Source organism: Rhipicephalus microplus, chromosome 4 (assembly GCF_043290135.1).
Source record: "Rhipicephalus microplus isolate Deutch F79 chromosome 4, USDA_Rmic, whole genome shotgun sequence".
In the NCBI taxonomy this organism is placed as follows: Eukaryota; Metazoa; Arthropoda; class Arachnida; order Ixodida; family Ixodidae; genus Rhipicephalus; species Rhipicephalus microplus.
In genome coordinates this window covers 173,429,475-173,449,912 of record NC_134703.1, presented here as the reverse complement: position 1 = coordinate 173,449,912, position 20,438 = coordinate 173,429,475, and the positions used below count along the sequence as shown (strand labels likewise).

At 47.3% G+C, this 20,438-nt stretch overlaps 1 protein-coding gene across 2 annotated transcripts in view; it reads left to right on the top strand.

Annotated features, from left to right (window-relative positions):
* The window catches only part of LOC119172953 (uncharacterized), a 349,485-nt gene that overhangs the window by 85,470 nt on the left and 243,577 nt on the right, over window positions 1-20,438 (top strand). For both annotated transcript variants that reach the window (XM_075893861.1, XM_075893860.1), the window contains exon 2: window positions 6,658-6,693. In XM_075893861.1, the coding sequence (XP_075749976.1) occupies window positions 6,658-6,693 (36 nt within the window). The remainder of the gene's footprint in view (window positions 1-6,657; window positions 6,694-20,438) is intronic.

Here is a 20,438-nt window from a genome sequence, read left to right as displayed (position 1 = left end):
TATATATATATATATATATATATATATATATATATATATATATATATATATATATATATATATATATATATTTATATACGCGTAAAAGAAAAAAATTCCAGAAAAAAGATTGTGGCGCGCGTAATCGAACGTGGGACCTCGGACCTCCACGCCATGAAAGCGAAGCGTTAACCACTGAGCAACCGAAACATACCTCCTTCAACGTTCAAACGGGAAGCTTTTCCTATCTACCGCTTACCGCTGTTGGCGGAAATCTCAGGGCGTAACTATTGTCTTTTCATCATTATCAGCAAGATGGCGCAGTGAGCGCTCCGCAGCTCTCATCTCTCACGCGTATTTTGGCCCGCGTTAAAAATAAAGGCGTGTATGCTCAATCACGCGCCGTTATCTTGCAGTGGGGAGAGTCTTACGTCTTTGAGTTTCGTCGGAACGATTCTGTTGTAGTTACCGGGCGCACAAAGATCACTGCAATTGTTGCACAGCCTCTGTTTGCGAAAAGAGCGGCGAGACCAGCCTCACAGCGCATGTGCCTACACTTCCTAATAAACTCGCAATTCCAACACAGCAAACGTCTGCAAACCTACAGTCCCTCCCCCTTTCTCCTCTAGGAATTTCTCCCCGCGGCGTGTACACCCCTAGTGCTCATGCGCATCCCCTCCATCTTTTTTTTTCTAAGCTCTCTTGCTTTCTCTCCTCACAACGCCGATGCAAGCACTCTCAAGGTAGTGCCGCTTGGATAACGAATCCCCACCTCCCGAAGGGGATCGTGAGTAAATACGAATGGATTTCATGCCCTGAGAAAAGGTACCACTACCGCCAGACATTCGCCTTCACCGACTTCTGACATCACCTTAGGTGCCCAGCCAGCGAACGGTGAGAGTGAAGAGCGAGCGGACGAGTAAGTGGGGCGCCAGCATTCTCAGCTCGGCGTTGTTTCCGACGTTCTTCAGATGCGCCCAGCCATTGAATGCTCGAGAGTGAGGCGCGAGCGGACAGGAGACTGGGGTACAGGGAGGAGCGGGAGTAAACGGCGAGAGAAGAAGCGGTGAAGCACTGAACCTACCCTCTCCTACACACTTTCTATTTAGAGTTTTGTGCCGCCTACGGAGAGGGTGTGAATGCGCGCGTGTGCGCCCTCTTGTGCATACGTGTGTGCGTGTCTGTGTGTTCCTGCGGGCATGTGTGTGTCCGCGCAATATTTATCGTACGCAGAAGTCCGGTATTACACTGTTTTGCAAGGACAACTAAGTATAACGTCCAGTGGGTCAGAGTTTGTGCAAACCCTAATAATTTAACTATCGTGCATGCAAGTGAGTCAACCAGTGTCAATTCTTTGAGACCGGTTGTCAGCAAATCATGGGTTGTAGCAGATGTGATGTAGGCACGTTTCGTCTTGCCTGTTGAAGCCTCATGGTATACTGAAGTGGCACGACGGATCGATCTTATACAGGGGCCCATCTGGGGACTAGCGTATCTTCAGACAGATAGCTGGAGGCGATAAGCGGGTGCCGATAGTAGTGACGCAGCGTCTTGTCTCGAAAAAGGGATCTCAACGATTTCTGTCGGAGTGTCATGTCCAGCTTTGGCAGCGTCATCTGCCCGGACGTTGCCTTGCCTTCCACAGTGGGCATATTTCAAGAGCAGAACAATGCGGTGATGGAGGTCGCAGGCTTTCTTGTATAAGTGTTTGATGTTCATGACGAGTTGGTCCTACGTTCATGGAGACTCCAGCGCTGGCAACAATGCTCTTGTGTCAATAAAGATGACACATGACTCAGCTGTCTGGTCAACAATATAGTTAAAGGCCGCCCGTAGTGTAGCCAGGTCTTTGAAGTTTCATGCCCTGCTCTTTCTTTCATTCCTGCATGTGGTGGCTCTCGATTTATTGTACTGTTCTTTTATCCGTTCATTTGTTTTCTTCCCTCTACTTTTTTAATGCCTCCCTCCTTTTTTGCAGCGCCCCGTACCTCCACAAAAAATCCCATAGCGTCATTGCAGCACTGCTGCAAATATGGCAAAGGCTTCTCTCTTCTGTTTCAGAGTTCTTTTTTCTATCCAAGTGGCGATTACCAGCAGAGACACGAGCCACCACAAGAGATCGTGCCAATACTAAACGCCTTAAAACTAGCAAGCTGAAAGATGACAAAGAGTATTTGACGAAGATAGGTCCGACAATTGAAACTCGAGCCAGCCTGTCTGGGCAGTACCTCTGCTCATTCTTTCTTCTTGCGTCTTTTTTTCTGGGACCACAGATTTTTTGGATCTTACAGCAGTTGAGGACCAGGCATTCTGAACACAATCTTTCTGCCTTTGATAGTGATGGTAAATATGTTGTACAAGTAGAAGTGTGTTATGCTATATCAACAACATATTACGCAACTAAGAACTTGCATTCCCAACTTACACAACGCGTCTTTTTTCTGTTTCATAATGGACCATTCGCTTCACAATCTGAAGTTTTATGGTGTATTCGGTTTTGCGTGGATGAGCGCTTTAGAGTGCTCTGAAAAGTGCCTGAGCTTTCGTCTGGTAGAGTTCTAGTGCTCGGAATGCCTTCGGTCGGTTCTTTCTGAGAATCAGCCTCCGACTGACTGTGCTCAAACCCGTTCTGACTTCGAAGTGAGAGCGTGGTGCGATCTGACATGGAGGATGGATCACATGACACAATCCAGCAAATCACATCGCTGGGCGCATAATATTTTGTGCAAGTGCGTTGTTAGTCGCGTTTCTGAGCGCGTGTGTGGTGAGCTCCTATCTACGAAGCAATGAATGCACCATGTGAAAATGAGGCTGCTAGTGAAGGCGTAGGAAACGTCAATGCTTTCTTTACTGCAACTCGCAGACAACCGTGTTATTTGCCTTGAAGATAGCCGCTGATACGATTACAATGGCCAGATTCATTTGCTAAGCTCTAGAGTGAGTCTATGCATCCAGATATGCCGGAGATATTCACTAAAGTGGTCGGCGCCATTTGTCCATGCGGTGCAGGAATGTTTACCCGACAGCTTTCCACGCTGGCTGCATAGTGGCGCCACAGGCACGCTGCTTGCTGCTCGGAGATCTCCGACGTATTTCGTTGGTACGCTGCCTCTCACATTCTGATTGTGACCTGCCTCCGATCTGGTGACTCCAAGCCTGAGGACCACAGCAGCCACCCAAATAAGCCATCACATGCCTCTTCACAACCCGTGGTGGTCACTCAGTGGTTACTGTGCTATGCTGCTGATACGAAAGACAAAGGTTATATTGCGGTCGTGGTGGTAGCATTTCTGTAGAAGCAAAATGAAAAAAAAAACCGTGAGCTGTTCACTCTGAGTGGAGGTTGAGAGGCACCCAGGTGATCAAAGTAATTAGGAGCGTCCCATTCCAGAGTGTATCATAACGAGAGGGAATTTGAGACGTTAAATTTCGCCATCAAAACGATCCTTTTTAGCACAGAAGAAAAAAAATCAACCAAAGATGTATATCATTAATCATGTCCTTCATTTTCTCACTAAAGAAAGCATTGAATCGAGGCAATACGGCGGAGACAACCTAATGAACCGAATAAAACAAAACTTCAACTGTAATTTGTGGTAAGATCAAAATAATACAAACACGAAGTGAAGTCGTGAGGTAGTCGGGGAGTGCTGATAACATTTCCAGTAATGATAGAAACTGAACGAAGCCTCAACATCCATTAAATATCCAATATTTTTGAAGGCGTTGCCCAAATTTAATAATCGATTGTTTCGAAAATACATTGGAAGGTACAGGGATGAACCGCAGGATTGTTAGAGAGAAGTGCGTATCGTTTCGTTTCATGCTGGTGTTCCTTTTCTCCCTACTCAAATTTTTTCTCCTACTAAAACAAACATGCCTCTGATGTGGCTATTATGGTTCTTAACGTATAAGATTACGGGGATGAACACTTAGTTCACTGATTGTTTTTCCTTGAACTGTATACAAAGGTGGTTGTGCAAATAATTTGAAGCAAACTGCTGACACCTATACCTTCGGAAAAACCACACTGCTTTGTCCTCGATGGCGCTATCACGGAGAAAGCTTGTTCTTCTTAATGACTGTTCTTCATGCCCAGCCACGCGATAGTGGTGTACGTAATCAATGCTTTACTGAAGTTTCATTTTTTTTATTTCTCACAACGTGTCCAAGGTCTCGAGACCACCACCTAGGCTGAGTCGTTGTAGCCCGACCCCGATAAATACCTCCGGAAATTTTCAATAACGTTTTTATTCTCTTATATCGCATATATTACTTCTAATGAATGTAGTGCTTGCGTGCATTGTGTGCGTGTTTGTGTCTATGAATGATGGTAGTGAAAGTATTTTTTTTACAAGAGAGTGGTGTAGGACCTCTTTAAAAATCCCTACAGACTATTTGGAGTCTCTATTTTGGAACCAGACAGGTTGAAGCCGCCGCCCTGGCCCCCTGCAACAAGGCTTTTTCAACTCAGACCAAGATATTCGAAGCTTATTTGAAGAGGGATCCTACTCAAAAAATTGTTTCTTTAATCCGTATGCTCAAAAGTGGGAATGCGAATGCCGAAGGATTGGTGCTCATAAGGATCACGCGGCCTCTAGTGACGCTCAGCCCCACCATCATAGTTCATATGTGTGCTGTTCAGCGAGGCGGGGAAACCGCCATGATCGAAGAACTCCTGGCCGTAGCCGAGGCAGTGCCGTTGGCTCACCCCACCAACTCGCCGGCACTATTAAAAGTTTTTTCCTCCTTCTTTTTATTACGTTGCTCTAGGCAATGAAATTTCTGCAATTTACACAGTTTTATACGCTCGTTTCAAATACGTATTTCAATTCAAAATAAGTTGCATAGTTGTTGTTTGTACCAATGCGTAAAATGTAACTCTTTTCTAACACAATCTTTATCACTAAACATTTATGGTTATGAGTCATTATTTGCTCATATTTTCTCAACATTAACTGTACAATGTAAACAAAAATTACTAGATAGTACGTGTAAGACATTCTAATAAGCAATAAAGATGCAAGACGTGAAGTCCGAAAATGATCAGCCAATACCGTTTGTTTACACTAGGTTGTTACTAAGTTCAAGGCAGTATCAAGACTCGAAGGAAATAGCCGCACCCTGAACAAGTCGAAAGTGTGTGCGAAATACTTTGTCCCAATTTAGAAAAGTGATATACAAGTATTATTTCTTCAAAATTCAAGAAGTTGCCAAAAATAAGTTGCTTGGAACTGTGCATCTTGCGAAAAACGCAATTTACAGGTAAACAGAAATAATGGCTTGTGTGGCGATGCTTTTACACGTATTTATTCAATATTGACAGCTTCGGAATGGTCACTATTTTTAGCCTATGCCTTTTGCGAACTTCTCATGCGGATTCTAATAGGAAGAATACAGGAGACATTTTGAGGCAACCTGTTTCAGCTTTTAAAAGCTACCTTGTGCTCTATAAAAGTGATTTTAACCTATTTGTAATTAACAATCATTTTTTATGTCATGAACGTAGAGAAACTGAGCTTCACAAAACAAGTAAAAAAATACCTACCTTAAAAATGTTGCATCAGCCTAGTAGCCTCTCGTTCAAGAGGAGAATGACGAAAAGAAAACATTAATGAGGAGTACTGAGACAAAAACAAATGTTGGTTATATGCTCTTTGTAATACCATCTTTTTGCCGTTCTTCCCTGTTCCAATGATTCTTGTTCGATAGAGTTCATGGAAGGCAGGTGTATCAATCTCACTGAATCTAACGGGCCACAGTCTCATATATTTACTCTCCCAAGAAGCAGGTCAGTGGCCAAATGGGATAATTAAAAGTGAGGGTGGGGAAAAGGGGTTAGAAAAAAAGTTAGGAATCGTTGCCATTTGAAAAGAGACCTTTGGCTCCTCGTGGGCCTAACAAATTTCCTGGTATCTCTGTCTGCCACAAGCAAATGTCACATATGAACCATTACTGAAAGAGATTTCGTGGCACTATTACAAGAATAATTTCATACATATCTTGAAATGAAGTAAAATGTGCAAAAGCTCAATTAAATATATTTTTGTTTCTATGTCTGTGCCGTCTACAGCGGATGCTTGGCGACATAAAAGCTTTGTACCAGTCATGCCTGTATATGTCATGGGCACACTTGTTAATAAAATGCAGAAAAAAGATGGGTTGAACATAGCGATTTGCATTTTGCGGGCTGCAAGCGAGGCGCCCACGCTAACAGGTCGCGTGTTTGAAGGCGCTGATATAATGAATTGTGTGGCTTACATGAAGAATTAGCCGCGCCATTAATTTTCGAACGATGTGAAATGAACGACCCTCGCCTCGCGTGCTGCTTTTGCTTTGGGCTGACCCACGAAGTGAAACTGACGCTTATGCATATGCTGGGGTTTTCCCAACGCAATGAGAACAGCACACCCATAACGAATGCTATTCCTGAGTGTGCTTCATTTTCTGATTTTCAGGTTCTCGTTGTGGGTGCTTCACTAGGATGAAACATTTGGCTTCTGTTGCGTATTGCGACGGTCTGGGTGTGGCTCAGGAATGTGTTTCACTCTGTGGGTTTCATTAACACATCGCACATCTCTTCAGACTACTACACTTTGTAAAAATATGTTCATCAAAGTGCGGCCCCTGCGATCATCATTTGACTGAACATCGACTGTTATTTTTCTTCTTTTTCAGAGAACGAGGGGATCGAGAACAGACATCGCACCGCGAGTGAGTATTTTTTTTGTTAAATGAACATTCTGAGCAGAGATTCTGTCTGTGTATGAGCGAGCTTTGTACCATTGACAGACGAATACAGTCACAGAATTTTATTGCGTACTGAGAATCGCTACTCATTTAGAGCAACGTCGCGGGCCACTCGCATGTAGAAACGGGGAGGCCTAGTTTCACCGCCACATCGTGGGCTCCCTGGACCGCCCGTAGTTGTGGTAGCAACTCTGAACTTCGTAAGGCAGAGTCCTAATTCTCTTCTGTGAGTCGACTTGGGCCCCTTAACTAGGGGCACCGCCAGAGCATATGTTCGAAGTCACTAACTTCTCCACAATCTGAACAAGTGCAGTCAAAAGCGTCTCAGGAGACCATGCTGATGAAAGATAAACTTGAATAGGAACTAGTCTGCAGCATTCAAAACGTGATGGCATGAGGTCTAGACAACTTGCTGTGCGGAGGAGCAAATGACCGCTTACTTAACTAGTGGTGTTTTGTCACTTCACTGAATGTAAGTAAAGCGTCCCTAAACATTCCACTGCTAAACTGCGGACATACGTCCACCCCAGCGAATTGACGAGAAAATTTCTTACGAAAGCACGTTTCTGACCAATGCTTGGCCGTGTCTCATTTTTGTCTTATGCTCAGTAGCCTGTGTAATTTTTATTACTCAAGCTCATAATTTTGTGTCCTGAGAGTGCTCAGACTTTTCTTTCTGCTAATACTTGATTTTTGTCGTTCCTTGTCTACACAATTTTTACTGTTTTTTAATTCCCTCCAATTTAATTACTATGGTGGTGCTGTAATCTGTTGTAGTATGTTGAAACGTAACAAATACATCTGTTGTAGTATGTTACAACGTAACAAAATAAATGGCTGTGAATCCAGCAAACGTTAAATGTACACGGAAGCTGTGTGAAGCAGCATACATGCTGAAGGAGGGAGTGGTAATACTACTTTGTAGCAATTGCAGTGATAATCGCGTTGGTGCGACTGTGGTAGAGCGTACGTCATTAGCTAGTCGACCACTTTCAGCAAGACGTATACTTGTACCTTTCGTCAACCAATGTATTCTCTCTGCTCTTCTGTTGTCTTTGTTGCCAGTGGTCTACACGTGGCAGTCATAGTGAACAGAATGACTTGCTTGACTGGTGTTCCTTTTACATATGAAGGAGGGAAAAGATGCGGAAAGAAGGAGAGCGATGTGAAGTTATTTGAAGCCCACGTGAGGAGTGCAAAGAAGCCGCAAAGTATACTTTGCCGAGAACGCGTTGGAGTGTGTTGCTAATGTTGACAGACGCGTGATCATCCCGCAGGGGGGTCCGATGTTTTTTTTGCGGTTTTCCTTGTTGAAACAAATACTGAACTTCAGCTATATGCCTCATTGTTAAGATAGATATGTCTTTTGTCTTTGATTTTTAAAGAGCGCATACATCATTCAGAGATCGAAACTCAATTGTTGCGTTGGCCCTACGCGCATGATTAAAACGAACGTATTCGTCGTCTCATCTGTCTACCGCTCGTAATGCTTTTTTCTACGTCCGAGGTAAACCTAAAATCTCTAGACTTGCTAAGGTCTTTTCAATTCTCGGTGTTGTCAGCACACTACGACTGGCGCAGAAGACAGGTTCCCAGAAATGCACATGCATGCAGCGTGCTCGTTATTATTGTTATGGCAGCGCGTTGAAAATTCATTCGTTCACGCTGTCTCCCGTTTCACTTAAGTGCCGATAAAGCAACTTGTTTGTAGTGTGAGGTATTAGGCACTAGAAGAAGGAGATGTAAAGAGGCCTTATCTAGCCTAAAGGGTGTTGAGTGATCATGCAAGGGGCTCGTGCTTCCGCAAGCAGAGAAACGCGTGAGCGCGACCGTCTGTTGGTGGATTATCGGCGTGGAATTTTCTTTTCAGTTAATGCATTTCTATCTATCTATCTATCTATCTATCTATCTATCTATCTATCTATCTATCTATCTATCTATCTATCTATCTATCTATCTATCTATCTATCTATCTATCTATCTATCTATCTATCTATCTATCTATCTATCTATCTATCTATCTATCTGTCTATCTATCTATCTATCTATCTATCTATCTATCTATCTATCTATCTATCTATCTGTCTATCTATCTATCTATCTATCTATCTATCTATCTGCTTACGTGTGGGTGCTCTCGTGGTCACCTCCTTGACATGGCGTGAACCAAAATTAGCATGAGTGTGTAAGATGGTTTCACGAATATACCAAGCTGTTGAAGACATTAAAAAATTCAACAGATCCCCCGCACCTTGGGAATCGACGTTATGCGACGCATTGGGAAAAGGTGAGCGTGTAGCAATTTTTTTATTGAGCGACACTTCATGAAATGATGCAAATATATGTAAAAATGCCAAATGCACAGACAAATGTTGTTGGGTTGCATATGTATATACAGCTAGTTGGTTGCGCTTGCGCAATGATGCCAACTGGAGCACGCGTATTATAAACCCCAGAAGCTGATATGAAGCGCTGATGCTCGCGAGGATGCTGGCCCTGGACACTGCGCACTCACTCGCTCGATTTCATGCCGACCGGTTGTGCCCCCGCGATCTCCGACGACCGCGCAGCTCTGGCTGACTGGCTCGCCCTACGCCATCTCTTGACACCGACAAGAGCTCTTGTTGAGTGGTGCCTCGTCCTCGGACTCTTGCAACTATGTCCATCTTTCCTATCTTCTTCTTTCTTCCATATGTGGCTGTCCCTGCCCCTCTCTATATCTTTATACATTTAATCCTCTCTATTCTTTTAAGCGTTTCTTTCCCCCACCCCACGTGAGCTACTGTAGAGGTGTCCACCCCTTGAGAGACAGTTACGGGGCTTTTTTTTATCTTCTTTTCATTCATTTTAAATTTACTATCCCACCCCCATGACACTGCTACCTATATTAATTTCAGCGAATGGCACCTAACCACAATTGAAGTTAACCCGAAGTAACGGCTGTATCAAAGGAGTGCATATGTAATGTTGATAAAATTGTATAGGCAGCACTGCTACTACTATCAACGTTTCACGAAGATTAGCATCTATTTTGAAAAGTAGTTCCGAGACCTGGCGTAGCTTTGTGTTAGAATGCTCTGTTGCCACGCAGAATGCTTCGGTTGGATTCCAGCTGAGACCTTGACATTTATTCATTGCATTTGTGGGCTCGACGCTACAGATGTCAGGTATTTATTAACGCGTTCTCGTCGTTCCTGGGTAGATACTAAGTGTCAATCACCTGTGGCGCATACCAGCGGCACATACCCACCCGTAGGTATGTGCCACTGTCTGTCGAGAAGTGTTCGATGATGTACGTGACGGGAATGGGACAGTGTTTATGTTTTGACCAGCGCGTCCCATTCGCAAAATTATCTTACCGTCCCATGCTAATTATTTTTCACGCCATATTGAGGGGGTGATCACAGAGCACCCAAACGTGAGCGGCTAGATAGAGCGATACAGTCATCAGCAAGCTTAACACGAATGCTGCGACACGTGACCTAAATTATGTCGCTGATGGCAGCCGCAAGGCACTGTGCCCTGTTGCTGAGATAAGAGCTTGGTATGCTTGGATAGTATGCCAGCATGCATGTGTAAGATCTACAAAACAGATCCTAAAGTTACGCAATGCTAGCGCCAATCAAACTGCTTCAGGGTGTGCTCTGGAGCGTTCGTGTTAATCTTGCTGATGGCTGTACGCTCAATGATACCGATGCTCCCTAAGAAATGCTTCGCCATAACTAATGCAACAATCCCGTTGCGTACGTCGTCAAACGATTCTCGACAGACTGTGGCACATACCCACGGGTGGGTATGTGCTGCTGGTATGCGGATATCTGCTAGAGGCGATGGGCGCTTAGTATCTACCCAGGAACGCCGAGAACACACATGGGCAATTTTAACGCGTGAGCGTAAAGAAATACCCGATATCGGTAGCGTCGGTCCAAGGAAGGCATAGAATATATGTAAACAACTGGTTATATAAACATCTGCAACTATTCAATATAAGTCTGTGCGCGCAACATTTGCACATATCTTTAGCGTCATTTCATGTCGTGTCGCTTAATAAATAACTGCTACACGGTCCCCTTCCCTCCGCATTCTTCGCATAAAGTCCATTCCCAGGTGCGTGGGACTTGCTGGTTTTTTTCTGCCCACAAATGCGTAACCGTTCGCAGGTAGCGGTACTTCACTTCGCTATGAAATGTCAGCAGCCCTTCCCTCATCTAGAAAGGGGAGGCAAGCGAAACGGCATGTGCAGGCCTGTCCTACAACTTCTCTTTCAATTTTCTAACTCCACAATGCTCCCTCCTATTGTTTTCCTTCTTTCGTGCCATGGATTCGACCTTCAGCCACATATTTTTCTGCGCAACATTTCCGTTGCCACACACAACACCTTTGATGCGTTCTTATTCTGCCAACATTCAGAGTTGGCAACAAAAATGACTGGCGACCTTGTTGAAAAATCTGATGCCAATATCGCAAATATGGATAGTAAAGAAACCGACATTAGAAAGAGCATCCGTTATTCTAAATGGAAATACCAAAAACATTTATAAATGGGAAAAAATTACACCATCCACCACTAAGAGAAATCATGTCGGAATGTGAAGCAGCACTGGGCGTTCAGTTGTGTATCTATTGTTATTCCAACTGTATGTTTTCCAGTATGTTTAATTTCATATGACCAAAGTCAGTCGCACAAGCTGTGGTTATATCCCGAATACTTTTCGAAGAAGTCTAGCTTAACTCGTGTGGGCGCTCCATCAGACCCGATGGTTTTAGTTTTTTCGAACACCTCAATGTCCTGACCGCTAGCTCACGTTGCCTAGTCGCTTCGGCATTAGCGGCTCGTAGTTTCTGTTGTGTTTTCACTTTGCGTTACCTCAAATCCTCGGAGTACTCGACTCGGCGTTTCCATTTTGATTCGGCTTCATGATGACTTGCAGCCTCAGGGTCTTCAGGTCAGTGTTTGCGTTGCGCACCGCGTCTTTGAGTTGCCCTGCAGCTTCAATATTCACTCGCCCGCGTTGCTGTTGCCGCTTAGCTTCGCGAGCTCGGGCTTGTGAATTCACTAGCCGTCGTTGTTTGCGTTCTGCATCCTGAGCTTTCTTCTTCTCAGTGGTGCAGGTCACGCCGCTTGCGCTGCTTTCACAGCTTGCGTTCCTATCACAGCTTACGTTACCGATGACGCCCCAACTGGCGCCAACGTTGACGTCCATAACGCCGTTGCGAAGAAGAGCGCAGTGAGACCGAGAGCCCGACGCAATATATACGAGCGCACTGCTGTGGCAGAGAGAGAGAGAGAAACGGGATAGGAAAAATGAAGAGGAGGCAGCGCTCATGCCACATTCCTCGAAAAAGAAGGAGAGAAAGAAAGGTAGCGCATGTGCATCGTTAAGAGGACGTGTGAGGAAAGGATGGACACAGCCCCGAGTAAAAGCTGCTTCGTATTTAAAGAAGCAAAAAAAATTGACCCCATATCTGCATGTTATTCCGCAAATGTCGTCGAAAGACGATAGTCTTGCGTGTGGAGAGAGTCAACAAAAGATTTCTTTCATGTTCTGCGCAAGAAAATCAGTGAAGGGTATTCTGGAGACGCTGCGTTAGAGTGCCTCGAGCGTACAGCGAAGGCGAACGAGCGCATCAAGTCACGTCACAGGTGTGACATAAGCGCCATCTGGCAGTTTTTTTTTAAACAAAGCGCGTGGCTCTGAGACGGGTGTGCGCGCCCGTCTCAGAGGTGATAAGGTGTAGAACGCAAGGCGACGGATATTTGCCACCACCATCTCGTCTTAGCAAAGCGTGGGAAACACTTCTTTTCGTGCAAGGGTTGCATGGTCAGCGCAGCGTGATAAGTGCTACGGTCGTTAAAATTGTTTATGTATGCCTTTTCTAGTAAACGACGCACAAGCAGATTATATACGTGTTGTTATTATTGTGCCCCAAACATGCGCAATAATTGCTTTTTAATTGACAATCGCTCAAGTATGAACGCTAAACCTTGAGCAACATTGGTGGGCACTGCGAATGGGGTCGGCCATTAGAAGTACCCGATGCCGTTAAGAATGGACAAACAGACAATTGTACTGACCGACCAACAGACAGACAGACAAACAGACAGAGAGGCAGACAGACAGACAGACAGACAGACAGACAGGCCGACAGACAGACAGACCGACAGACCGACAGAGAGACAGACAGACAGACAGACAAACCAAAACTTTTGCGTCGAAGGTCCCCAAGAAAGACTATCGTCTCTAAAAGAGAGAAGGATTATAGGCTGGTAGGTGGGGCTTCTATTCCAGGGCTCCAAGAGCCTCACCAGCCCACCACGTCGTGTCCAGAACAAACACTTGGGCTTCCTTTTTCTCGCTGGCGAGCCAGGTCTCCCACTGCACCTTCCTGAGTTTTCACGCCTGAACAGCGCATAGAAATACCATTTACCACGGTACACGTTCGAGGTCAGCATTTTCAATCACTCGCAAGGGCTGACTTACGTCACCTCCACCACATAAATTGGTAACTCTTTACGACATTCGGTTGCGAAAATGCCACCTTTTAATCATTGAAACGATGCCTCGACCATGGTTGACCAGTTTCGGGAGTGAAAAGTGCAAGTACCGCATTTTCGATGCCTTCAGGAGGCAACATAGATACGCAGATCGGTTTTCTCGGTGCTTTCGGGCAATGACTTCTTTATAAAGTAGTTTTTCTAGTGGCACATATATGAACCCTTATGAACCTCCGTCTTTGATATAGTGAACTAGAGTCCCGATGAAGGCACGGAGGCACGCGCATGAAGACTCTCCAGCTCAAAAGAACAGCCAAGTCGACACCTAGTAGTGCAAGAAACGTTTTACCTTCAGCCACTGCCTCTGAGGTTTTCTCCGACAACACGCCAGCGCATTTCTGGAGCAAATCACGGAGGCGACGTTTGAGCCACTCAGTCTTTTTCTGGAAGAGGTACCACGCTAGCCCTTTACTCAAGCTGCTTTTGCTGGCGTGCTGGCGTTGCGACTGGACGCGATACATGTACTGTGTCCAACCGGCACATTTCTGCTCAAACAAAGCTGTGGACTCAAAGAATGACACATTTTCTGGCTTTGCGCCAGCGAAAAATGACCTTTTGCTCTTAGATAACATTTATTTACAATGATTCTAGAGCTCCGGAGCCATAATCTGAGTACCCTGTCGCTCATTAATTTAGTGCCACCATTGTGGACGGTGTTATGCCAGCGAGTCTTCGTCAAACGTCCGTGCCTCTGAAAAAGGCAATCTGGGTCAAGGCCAGCCCGCAGTCCGCCTGGCGCGATCACCTCGACGGCGTGAACACGCGCGGCGCCCCTCTGGCCCATGTGCAGTGAGTCAGCTGCGCACGTGACAGCGAGCCGGCGTCCGCGTGTCTGGTGGTCTGACGCATGGCGCGGCGGCCCCCATTGGCGGAATCTGCCCTGACGACCAGCGGCGCTTCTGATTGGACATTTTGGTTGGACCCGGTGTAAATAAAAGAAGCCCTGCGGCGCGTCGCGATCGGAGGTCCTATGAGAGAGGAGTCCCCATGTCGGAGAGTCGACATGTGAGTCAGCGGTCTTAGGCGAAAGGCTGATCTAAGTGTTAGAGAGGAGAGCTCGGCTCTTCGAGTCTCTGTCGGCCCCAGTGCCGAAATTGTAACGCCTTTGTATATATGCTGTACATAAACCTTGTTTAACTCGCCGTCGTCTCGTCCGCTCGTCTTATCAGCTCTGCGCAGAAGCAGTCGCGAGCTGAGAAACATACGCTACCAAACGGCTGGTGACCTTCCCGGCGGAGTTGAAAGCAGTGGCGCCATCGGGACCGTGTTGGCGTCGCCGTCTTTCGCAACAGTGGTGGCTTCGGCGGGATCAGTCCGTCGTGCGCAACAGTGGTTGGCAGCTGCGGGATCGGCCGGCGTCAGCGACATCGACGCGGTGAGTGCCTGATGTTTTCCCCTCAGTTCACCAGACTACTCTAGCTCAGGTTGTAGTAGTTTAGAGAAGGGCTGTGTGAAGCATTGAAGTGAGCTTTGATCGTTTCAAGCCAAGTCGAAGCGCTTTGAAACCAAAGTTAATGCAGAGGGGGTAAACACGGGAGTGTGAAAAATTGCTTTCGCGTCTTGCTAGTAGGCTTATAGTGGGTACGGCAAGTAGATTCTTAACAGGGGCAAACAGCAAGAGGCTAGTGTGAACGATGGAGAACCTTAAAGTGAAGGAACTCATCGAAATTTGTGAGGAACTCGGCATTACTTTGGGCCGTGCGAAACGAAAACAAGCGATCCTTGAGATCATGAAGGATGAGGGAGTGTCGGCTGAGGAAGTCGATGAGGCCTGGGTGGAAATCAAAGCACGCCGCGAGGAGGCTGAAAGGCGAGAAGCTCGCGAAGAAGCTGAAAGGCAAGAGGCTCGCGAACGTGAGGAAAGGCGAGAAGCTCGCGAAGAAGCTGAAAGGCGCGAACGTCGCAAGGAGGCCGAGAGACAAGAGCGCCTAGAGTTGAAACGACTAGAATTGGCAATCCTACAGTGTTCGCAGGCGCCTAGCGTAGCTTCTCCAACAGTTCAGGTCAGCGGTTTTAGAATTCGGGACCAACTGCCACCGTTCGTAGTAGGCGAGGACATGGCGAAGTATCTCGTCAAGTTTGAACACGTCTGTGAGCGAAACGCTTTGGAGCGGCCTCTTTGGGCGCGGAACCTGCTAGCTCTTCTTCCCGGCGAAGTGTCCGACGCGATAACTTGCTTGTCTAGGGAAGCGTTTGAGAGCTATGACGAGGTTAAGGAAGTGCTCTTGAGACGTTATAAGTTGTCACCCGAGGCTTTCAGGCAAAGGTTCCGGTATGCTAAAAAGGGGAATGAGTCACACGTTGACTTCGCGTTTCGTCTTAAAGCCGATTTGATTGAATGGCTCAAGGGCGAAGGTGTTTATGACGACCGCGATAAAGTGGTGGAATGCGTTGCACTGGAGCAATTCTACCGCTGCATCGAGGAGGATGTCAAACTTTGGCTGCAGGACAAACTTGGTGAAGTACAGCTAAACAAGGCAGCAGAGTTAGCTGAGGAGTATTATACTCGCCGAAAGTTGCATAGCAGGGCAGCGCGCGTTGAAAAGGATGAAAAGAAAGAGGGCTTTTCAAGGAAACCTGATCAACGGAAACCCGCTCCGCACCGTAATTTCAAAAAGGACCCGTCTCTTACGAAGGACACTGTAGAGGAAGGGAAAACAGAAGCGGAGAAATCGAGTGAGGTTTCTACCACACAGGCATTTGAATCGGAAAACAAACGGAAGCCGCTAATCTGCTACAACTGCAAAAAGGAAGGACACATCGCGAGAAACTGTCAGGAAAAGTTTGCCTTCGCAACGATCCGAGAATCAGAAAAAAACATTCGGTTGTTGGAGCCGTATCTCCAAGAAATTAGGGTGAACGAGAAAACGTGCCGAGCACTTAGAGACTCAGCGGCAACCATGGACGTTGTCCATCCTTCATTGGTGTCTCCGGATGACTTCACAGGAGAATGCGCGTGGATCAGGCAGGTCGCCGAGGAGCAGAGTGTTCGCTTACCAATCGCCACGGTTGTCATTGAAGGCCCGTTCGGTGAGCTTCGCACCGAAGCGGCCGTGTCTGCCGCGCTAAACGATCGTTTTCCTTATCTATTCTCCAACAACTCAGAGCAGCTTCTCAAAGAGCAGGGCAAATCGTTCTTCCCCAACTTTGCGTGCATGGCCCTCACGCGATCGCAAGCGCAGAAGCTATCGCGGCAGCTTGATCTGGTTCAATGCGGTGAACTCTCAAGTGACCTTGTCGGCGGGTCGACGGAACCCGAGAAAGGAAATTTTCCGCATGAGTCATGTGAGCAGTCACGCGAGCGGCCCGTCGCGGGAGCGGCCGGCGCGGTATGCGCTGGGGGAGACGACGTGGCGCCATTGAGTCAGAGAGAGAGGGTTGCAACGCTCTCGCCTGTAGCGGAAAGTTGGAGCGAGCTGCCGAGAGTTGATCGAGAGACGCTCATTCGAGAGCATCGTGAGGATCTCTCGATTGAAGCGCTAGTGGAAAGCCAGATTGAAGCGCTAGTGGAAAGCCAAATTGAAGCGCTAGTGGAAAGCCAGAAAAACGCGGCAAAAGTGCTGTCGAAGGAGCACTACGACGAATCGGTGAAGAAGCGTGCTTTTGAAGTAGGGAGTCAGGTAATGCTGCTGCAGCCGTTCAAAAAGAACAAGCTTGAGGTTGATTGGGAAGGGCCCGCCAAAGTATTATCGAACCCTTGCGATACAAATTATGAAGTGAAATTAGGAAGGCGGCCGGACAAAATTTACAACTTGATGAAACCATACGTTCAACATCAAGCGGTCGTAAATCTGTTGTTGAATGCTTCAAAGGAAGAGGAAGCAGAAATTTTGAGTTCTAGTGAGGTAATTGAAGGGGGATCGAAAGTAATCCGGGAGCAGATAAACCTAGAGCCTAGCTTAAGTGAAGGAGAACCTGAGAAAGAGGACCTGAGAAAGATTGGTTCCGAGTTTGAAGACGTGTTTTCGGACCGCCCCGGAAACACGAGGGTGATCGAACACGATATCGAGCTAAGCGGTGAGGAGTCAATCCGTAGCAAGCCGTATCGTTGTTCCCCCGTGCAACGTCGAAAGTGTGAGCCGCTCTTGGTGCCGCATAGGTATCGTCGCCTAAAAGTGGCCGGTTACTGAGGTGGAGCATGTTGCTCCACAGCGCAACTTTGACGTTCGCTATAAAAAAATAAAAAAATAAAGGAAAGGTAAACGCTAATGCAGGTGCATTGAGCAGTGCGTTCCAGCTAGTAACTTCTCAACCTTTCGGTTTCTCGCTGGCGATTCGGGGCAAAATTTTGACCTCATCACGACCTGGGCTGAGCGCTCTCGTTCAGAGTGATCTAAAGGGGCCAAATTTGTGGTATTCTAATCCGTTACGTTGTTGTACGTGGGAAAAAAAAATTGAGTTGTCATTTTAAGAGTCTTGTGTCCCACATGTGCCTCTTGATGTAGAGGGAACAAAATTCCGATAGACACGTAGATAGGTATATGTTGTACTATACTTTGTCTGGTGTTCTGTCGGGTGACCGAAGGCACTTGCGTGTGTCGTGTGTTGTCTGTTGTCGATCCGTTCTTGGCAAGTTGCAGAACCATCGACAAGTGCTGAAACCGAAGATGGTCAGAAGAGACGAGTGAAGCTGGTCAGCAAGTTGTGGCGACAAGCCAGTGGAGCTGGGATCCGTCGTCAAAAATGGGATGTGTTCCCGGAACAGTTTGGAGCTGTATTCTCCACATGGCCCTGGAGGCGAACCTGGAGGGACCTGGCGAACGAGCGCACCTGACATCCGAGCCCCGTGGAAGCAGCTCGTCTTTCCGGTGCATTGTCTGGCGGCGGGGGTGCTGTTATGCCAGCGAGTCTTCGTCAAACGTCCGTGCCTCTGAAAAAGGCAATCTGGGTCAAGGCCAGCCCGCAGTCCGCCTGGCGCGATCACCTCGACGGCGTGAACACGCGCGGCGCCCCTCTGGCCCATGTGCAGTGAGTCAGCTGCGCACGTGACAGCGAGCCGGCGTCCGCGTGTCTGGTGGTCTGACGCATGGCGCGGCGGCCCCCATTGGCGGAATCTGCCCTGACGACCAGCGGCGCTTCTGATTGGACATTTTGGTTGGACCCGGTGTAAATAAAAGAAGCCCTGCGGCGCGTCGCGATCGGAGGTCCTATGAGAGAGGAGTCCCCATGTCGGAGAGTCGACATGTGTGTGAGTCAGCGGTCTTAGGCGAAAGGCTGATCTAAGTGTTAGAGAGGAGAGCTCGGCTCTTCGAGTCTCTGTCGGCCCCAGTGCCGAAATTGTAACGCCTTTGTATATATGCTGTACATAAACCTTGTTTAACTCACCGTCGTCTCGTCCGCTCGTCTTATCAGCTCTGCGCAGAAGCAGTCGCGAGCTGAGAAACATACGCTACCAAACGGCTGGTGACCTTCCCGGCGGAGTTGAAAGCAGTGGCGCCATCGGGACCGTGTTGGCGTCGCCGTCTTTCGCAACAGTGGTGGCTTCGGCGGGATCGGTCCGTCGTGCGCAACAACGGACGGACAGAAAAAACTATTAAAAAATGGCAGCATATCCACGGAGTGAATGATGGCGAGTGGGGCGAAGCATTCGTCCGTCCATTCGTTCTTGCTTTCGTCCGTCCTTGCGTCCGTCTGTGTGACCGTCCATGCGTCCATCCGCCCATCAGTGCGTGCGTCTGTTCGTGCGTCCATCCTTACGTTCGTCAATGCATACGCCCCTGCATCCGTTCATGCGTCCATCCATGCATCTGTCTGTGTGTCCGTTCGTCTATTCAATACTCCAAGTACCACCATCTCGCATCTTTTCATCATATATTCCCCATATAGAAGCACCGCCATCCAGCTGACATTTGAAGGACTAAACGAGAGGTGGCACACGCACACTTTCTTACGACTTGTGCTTCGGGTCTACTTCCCACCTTTAAACACCTCGAGTTCATGGTATTCTTGGCACTGCGGTCCAACGCTCGCTAAACCTTTCTAAAACCAAGGAGGTTACGCCCACCGAGTATAACGTAGCAACCTTTTCCTGTCAGATAGTGCTCAATGTACCTGCCAATGGCTTCTAATGGGAAATGAGACAGCAGAATTCGGCTTTTACTTTCTTAGGGCTTATGCTTCGTATCTACTTCCCACCTTAAACCACCTCGAGTTCATGGTATATACCAGTTCATTCTATTCATGACACTGCGGCTCAATGCTCGCTAAACCTTTCTAAAACTAAGGAGGTTACACCCAGCGAGTATAACGTAGCAACCCTTTCTTGTCAGATAGTGCTCAATGTACATGCCAATGGCTGCTAATTAGGAACGAGAGACAGGAGCATTCGGCTTTTAGGTAACGAGCATGCCGCGAACTTTTTATTGTTCAACAAAGCACAGGAGTAATCTCCCACCAGCACCACGTCGTGCCGGTCAAAATGTAACACTTGTTACACACTACAACGGCTACGAGGGACAAGCGGGTGCCGCTAATGGGGATCGCAGCGTGCGCGTTAACTAAAAGCCGAATGCTCCTGTCTCTCATTCTCCCTTAACAGCCATTGGCATGTACATTGAGCACTATCTTTATTATTTACTAACGCACAGAAGAAATCTTTCACCAGCACCACCTTGGAGGTCAAAATTTTATACTTGTTACACACTACAACGGCTACGAGGGACAAGCGGTTGCCGCTAATAAAAGCTTCGGCCCTAAAAAGAAACCATGGAGGGTTACCGGCCCGGGCCAACACCACCTAGATTTTTTTTCAGGCCTCCGCAAGCCTACGTGACGTCATCAGTGTGAGATCTGTCTGAAAGCTGGCTTCACTCAAATGACCGGCACACGTTCGCGTTTTGTCGTTCCGCGGCCCAGTTGCACTCGTAGCATTTTTTTCTGAGAGATTTGCACCTAGAAGCAGGCCCGTGGCCAGGGGGAAGGGGTTAGGAGGCCCTCTTCCCCCCCCCCCCGAAATACGGATGGAGGGGGCTGTTTTACTGAGAATAAATAGTGAAAATAGGGGTTTGTCAAGGACTTCAACAGGTGCCAGTCGCGTGCATGCTCGCGTCCATGCGGTTCTTTGGTCGGCGTCCATCGGAAACCGATAGACGCGCGCTTTAGGTCCATGAGCGTAGTTAGAGTTGCACCCCGGTGCACAACAGCATCCAGGCAT